Below are 6,647 nucleotides of genomic sequence, written 5' to 3'. Positions count from 1 at the left end.
AACACCTCACTGAATTCTAGGAAAGCCTAGGCACGTCTTCTCAGTTGGGACAGCCAGGTCAGTGTGAAACTGTGTGTCCTGCCCACTGGGGTTCCCTGCATAGAGGAGGCTCAGACCTGCTTCTTTGGCTGTATTCTCCTAGCTCCAGCCAGAGAAGCTTCCTGGTCTCTGAAACATCTTCCAGGGAGCAAGGGACATGGATCTGGAAGAGCCTGAATGTAAGTGAAAAAATGGGGAAAGGGGGGCAGAGAAAGAGGCCTAGGTTGGGAGACAGGAGCCCCAGGGAACTACAGGAGTCTTGGCCTCCCCCTCCAACTCACTGCATGGTGCTGGGGAAGCGCCTTGCCCTCTCTGAGCCTCAGCACCCCCAGAGATAGCAAGGGGGTGGTCTCGCTGATCTGTAAGACCCCTCCCAGCTCAGCCAGGTGTCATCTAGGCTGGGAGCAGCTTGTGTTTGGCAGCCAGATGCTCACTCCCAATTTGTCTCAGCCCCAGGAAGTCTCAGCAAGACAGGAAGAAGTTGGCTGTGGCCAGACTGGGGCTTCAACTTGGTCTTCAGAGTCTGGGTGAGGAGGGGAGGGGATGGCATCCCAGTGGGCTGCAGCGGGTAGGCAATGGGCAGGAAGTGAGTGAGAGGGGCGAGCACCAACTTCCAGGCACAAACAGAGCTGTGAGGCACAAACAGCGGAGGACTAGACATGGCTCAGGAGAGGACAAAGGAAGGCTCCCTCGGGGAGGTGGCATTTGAACTGCTTTTCAGATGGCATTTGGCCAGGAGAGAGGCGAAGGCATGAAGGACACTGTGGGGTCTGTGGACAAAGCTTCCTGGCCCTGCTTTGGGAACCAGAGTTCCACAGCCTGCAGCCACATCCCTCCTCCGCCCCTCTTCATGCAGGGCCCACTCCAGGCAGGGAGAGAAGCAGAGCAGGAGGCTCAGATTCTCAGCGCTCAGGCCGGAAGGCAGACTAGGCACTGGGCGGATCTGGTGACCATGTCCCTGGCCCGGTTCATCCCGGGCAGAATTTGCTCCCCACCCTCAGATTTGCTTCTTTAGTGGTACCTCCACGGCCCCTGCGTGGTCTCCATGAACTTCCTCCTGGGGGAAGTGGTTGTGCGTGGTCTGCACTACTGGTTCTGTGTGTGTGTGTAAGAGAGAGCAAGAGTGCCTGCTGCACACGCACATACACTCAAGGGAATGACCGTACACGTACACATATGAGCCTGCGTGGGGCATGTACACTCACAGGCATATGTGTGCACCCGGGTGTCAGGCAGGGGTCTGTGCACACATGCAGGCGGGTGCCAATGTGGTGACCTATGTGGGTGTATGTATATTCCCAGAGGTAGTCGATGACTGCAGGTGTTTGCCAGTGACTTTAAACTATGGTGTGTAGAACCTGACAGAGAGGCTGTGGCCTGACGCAGCCACTGGAGCTGCAGGAACGCGCCACACCACCTCTGCACCTGCCCAGCCCTGGTAAGGCGCCTGCTGCTCTTGATACTCTGTCCAATGGGGATGTCTCTCCAGGAAACCAGCCTCAGAGTTTCCCTGCTGAAACTTGAAGGGAGCTGGCAGCTCACGTTCCCCTGAACCCACAACATTCTCTAGTCACAGTCAGACTGAGGCAAGACTTCTATCTGAGTTCCCAGGACTAGGGCAGAGCTCTCCTTGCTGCAGAACAGGCCCCTCAGTCCCTGAGGTAGTGCCCAGAGCTCTGGGCCCTGTGTTTTTCTGTTTTGTTTTTTGGGGCCTGTGTTTATAGGAGTAAGAGGAAAGAGTCCCCCAGGCCGCCCTGCCTGGACCTCACGGGGTGGTGGAGGCCCAGGGAGACCCAGAGAGACTCTGTATCAGGAAGGATTGTGTGACCCTTCAAATGGCCTGACAGCAAAAAGAACAGAAGAAAAGTCTGTCTAAGGGCGTAATGCGCTTTCCATCCCTAGAGGCGTGCAAACTGAAGCAGGAAGAAGCTAGGTGTCGGAGTGGGAGGGGATTTCTGCCCGGGAATGGTTTGGATTCAGTGGCCTGCGAGCACATGTGTCCACATTTGTTCCCCTAATGCGTAGCACAATGCCTGGCGTGTGGTAGGAAGGTAATCAGTTCTTGATTTTGAAACAAATAAACGTGAGGGAACTAGGGGAAGGCAACTGTGTCCTGTAAGGAGGCACTGACAGGCATTGGTGCTCAGCCCAGACTCCGGCTTGGGCAGTGCTTCCCACGGGGTAAGTGACATCATGCTAAGTGCCCAAAACACTAAGGAAAGGCTAAGTCATGCTCCTTAGCTAGTGATAAGGGCATGTGGGGGTCCTGGGGAAAAGACTTCCATCTAGTGTGATGAAAGAACCACCAACATTTGGCGTTTAACAGAAGCAAACACCTGCTCTGAGCATGGTGCAGCTGTCATGCTGTTGGGAGGACTGGATTCTACACTCACTGAGCCAGGGACCCACTGTCTGGCCTCAGTTTCCTACCTTCACAATGGGAGATCCAGCGAGTTGACCTCTCAGGATGTTTTCCACACTGATGCCTAGGAGTTCATGAAGCCAAAGCAGCCCTGGCTCAGTTTCAGAGAAAATGGGAGGTTTGGAGCAGAGCCAAAAGGTCCATCCAATTTTAGCCCAAAAAACACATGACGAAGGCAGATTCTGAAGGTGCGTCCGCACGCAGTAGCTGATGAAGCAGGCCCTGTGGGAGGACAGGTGGAAGAGCCTCCTGATAGGCTCAGAGGCCAGGAGCCCCTCCAATGCGTGCTCCGTGCGTGGAGACCGAAGCTGACCTGCAGAGACAAGATTTCTACAGGCTGAGGGATAACGGAGAGGGCATTCCCAACAGTGGGAATGGCGTAAACCAGTTCAGAGGATTCCTTAAAGCTGAGAGGGCCCTCAGAGACCATCTAGCCCAGTAATTCTCAAAGAGTGGTGTCTTGACCAACAGCACAAGCATCACTCAGACCTACTGAATTAGAGACTCTAGGGGTGGAGCCCAATAATCTGTTTCAACTAACTTTCCCGTTGATTCTGGTGCATGTTAAGATTTGAGGACCTCTGATCCAGCCCACTGTTTCCCAAACTATGTTGGTGGAATACTTCTCTGCAGGAGGCTGATGGGTGCTCTGTAAAAGGAGAATCTATAGTCAAAGAAGTTTGGGAATTACATGCTCTATACTGGTTTTGGAAAGTCACAAGTCACACTGGTATATTAAAGGCTCTGAGAAGTCCTGCAGTAAAGAGCTTTATTTAATTTTGATTAACCCAGTGTTATCTCAAACTGATTTTTCAGATTGCCTACTAACATTTCCATTAATCCTCTCTTAGAGAAATTCTGATCCAAATCAATCCTTTTTCATAGGGATGAATCATGGCCTAGAAGTATGGGGATTGCCCAAAGTCCCAGAGAGAGAGTGTGTGTCAGAGCTGGAAAAGACCCCAGCGATATGCCTCATCCCAAAAAAGACTCCGTGGGCTCCCCGCCACCCTGTACCTTCTTTCCCTGCATCCCCACTATGTGTCCCTCCAGAGTATGGAGCCAATCAATAGGACAGAGGTCTCTGAGTTCTTTCTCAAAGGATTTTCGGGCTACATGGCCCTGGAGCACCTGCTCTTCCCCCTGTGCTCAGCCATGTACCTGGTGACCCTGCTGGGGAACACAGCTATTGTGGCGGTGAGCATGCTGGATGTCCACCTGCACACACCCATGTACTTCTTCCTGGGCAACCTCTCCATCCTGGACATCTGCTACACGTCCACCTTTGTGCCTCTGATGCTGGTCCACCTCCTGTCGGCCCAGAAGACCATCTCCTTTATTGGTTGTGCCATCCAGATGTATCTGAGCCTGTCCACGGGCTCCACAGAGTGTCTGCTGCTCGCCATCATGGCCTACGATCGCTACCTGGCCATCTGCCGGCCGCTCAGGTACCCTATGCTCATGAGCCACCGGCTCTGCTTGTTGCTGGCGGGAGCCGCTGGGTGCTCTGTCTCTTCAAGTCAGTGACTGAGACAATCATCACCATGAGGCTGCCCTTCTGCAGCCACGTGGTCAGTCACTTCACCTGCGAGATCCTGGCAGTGCTGAAGCTGGCATGTGGTGACACGTCAGTCAGCGAGGTCCTCCTGCTGGTGGGTGCCATCCTGCTGCTGCCTGTGCCCCTGGCCTTCATCTGCCTGTCCTACACGCTTATTCTGGCCACCATCCTGAGGGTGCCCTCAGCTGCTGGCCGCCGCAAAGCCTTCTCCACCTGCTCAGCACACCTGGCGGTAGTGCTGCTTTTCTATGGCACCATCATCTTCATGTACATGAAACCCAAGAGCAAGGAGGCCAGCATCTTGGATGAGGTCTTCACAGTCCTCTACGCTGTGGTCACGCCAATGCTGAACCCTGTCATCTACAGCCTGAGGAACAAGGAGGTGAAGGAGGCCGCCAGGAAGGTGTGGGGCAGGAGACGGACCTCCAAGTGAGGGAGGCGGGGGCTCTGCAGCTTAGCAGGCAAGGCCTTCATTCACCTACAGTGAGGATAGGCTGGGGCGCAGGGCTGTGAGTCTGGAATCTTCATCTCAGCAAAGCAGCCCTGAGTCCCACTGATCCTGCCCCCTGGTGTGGCCCTAGGCCAGCTCTCAGCATCACTCCCTGCATCTTCACACCAGCCTCCTGGCTGGCCTCGAGAGTTCAGTCTTGTTCCTCCCAATCTATCCTCTGAGGGGCATTCAGAGGGATCTCTTTGAAAAGCACATGTGTTCATGTCATTCTGCTGACTGAAACCCCCGAGGGTCCCCCCAGCACTCTCAGGACAAAGTGTAAGCTTTCCCAGGGGACATTCAAGGCCATCACCGGCTGGCCCTGCTGGCCCTGACTAACCTCCCTTCCCACCCTCTGCCCACAGCCCCCCTCCTGTCAGCCACGCACACAGCCACACGTGAGCCTTGGTATTGCCCAGCCCTGCTCAGCTCAGTGCCTTCTTGGTTCTTCCCACAAGGCAGCCCCACCCAGCACCGAGCTCTGCACGTGAAAGGACTGCCTGACCCTTGAGCCCCGTCTTGAATGCCACCTCCACCAGGAAGCTTCCCCACTCTGTGCCTCTTGCCGTGCTCCTCCTGCTTTGTTTTCAGTGTCACTACAGGAACTAGGAGTGTTAGATTCCACTCTGTCCCAAGGTTCAGCCCTGCCCACCCAGGTGTCTTAGATAAATAAATGAGCACGTTGATGTAGGGGTGACAGTGGCAGAGCCTGGGTCCTTCTCAAATCTGAGCAGAGCCAAGATGGGGTTCACAGGTGACAGGCATGGTCTCATGCCCCTGGAAAGGAACAGCAGAGGCAGTGATAAGCCCCAGCATCCAAGATTCCCAGACCCATCCAGCCACCTGGACACCAATCTCCCCGAGCAGCCCAGGCACTGGATTCTTCTGTTTCCTTTCAGCAGAAGCAGCTTCTGGCGCCCCCTTGCCCATCATCCAGACCTCCCCTGGCTTTGGGGAGATGGCTCTACCCCTCCTCACCCCACCGCCTAGGACCCTGCTACAGCTGCCCCTTCCTGGTGCTCAGCCTCTTCCCAGCTTTCCTCCCTGAGAGCTCAGTGAACACATGGTGGACGTGGACTTGGATTCACAGAGCATCTCCACTCCCTGCTCCCCTTTAGCCTCAGTGGCACCGTCTGTATGATGGGAGACCTGGCTTGACCTCCCAGCGGTAGGCTGGCTCTCCTGCCCCCTGGCTGTAGGTAAGCACAGCCCTGGCTTGAGCCACCTGTTCCCCTCTAGTCCCTCCTTGGTCAGAACAGAGGCACAGAGGAGGGAAGCTCAGCCCCACAGCTCCCAGCCTGACCAAGCCAGGGTGGCTGCTGCTACGACGTTCTGCTGGGCCTCTGATGCCACAGCAGGATTTGGACTTTATCCTGTGAGCACTAGGGCTTTACAATCACACTTACTTCAAGGTCATTGATTAGGTGCCATTCTTCACCAATGAAGTTGGCGAAGAATTTTCTCTAATGTCTATTGTTAACTAAGGTGCAGTGAAGTAGGTACTGTCACACACTGCTGGCGGGGATGGGGATAAATATGTATGAACTTCCTGCAAAGTAAGCTGTAGGTCTGAATCAAGAGACTTCAAAACTTCAGACCCTTTGACCCAACACCTCCACTTCCAGGAATTAGTCTAAGAACATTATTAGAGCTGCAGTCAAAAATTTATGTATAAGACTATATATATATATATATATATATATATACACACACATATATATATATATACGGATAGTAATCATGGCATTATTTATGGTGACAAAAAAATTTCAGAATCATAACATCCAACCATAGAAGAATGCTTAAATAAATCCTGATGGAACCCCATGATAGAATGTGATACAACCATTAGAAATCTTATTTTTTGAAAAATACTTGATGATGAGAAATGTTCACACTGTAATTAATAGAAAAAAGCAGAATATATAACTTTATACTCAGTATAATCCCAGTTTTTAAGGTACTTTTCTTATAGATATACAAGTAAGTATGCATGCAGAAACTTTTGGAAAACGATGACAAATTATTAACTAACAGTTGTTTCCTCTGGGTGATGGGGTTACAGATAAATGTTTTCTTAATTATTCTTTCCAAAATTGTCCAATATTTCTAAAATGAACATGAATTTGAACTTAAAA

At 52.6% G+C, this 6,647-nt stretch overlaps 1 protein-coding gene across 1 annotated transcript; it reads left to right on the top strand.

Annotated features, from left to right (window-relative positions):
- Positions 1–91: 91 nt before the first annotated feature.
- Positions 92–6,173, top strand: LOC102540630 (olfactory receptor 13J1). The gene is given in 3 exon segments (XM_072958971.1): positions 92–218; positions 3,347–3,956; positions 3,959–6,173. Coding segments are annotated over 2 exon segments (933 nt in total). The 5' UTR covers positions 92–218; positions 3,347–3,517; the 3' UTR covers positions 4,453–6,173.
- Positions 6,174–6,647: the final 474 nt, after the last annotated feature.

This window comes from Vicugna pacos, chromosome 4 (assembly GCF_048564905.1).
Source record: "Vicugna pacos chromosome 4, VicPac4, whole genome shotgun sequence".
Taxonomy (NCBI): domain Eukaryota; kingdom Metazoa; phylum Chordata; class Mammalia; order Artiodactyla; family Camelidae; genus Vicugna; species Vicugna pacos.
Note: the sequence above shows the minus strand (reverse complement) of the source record. Positions and strands in the feature narration are given on the sequence as shown.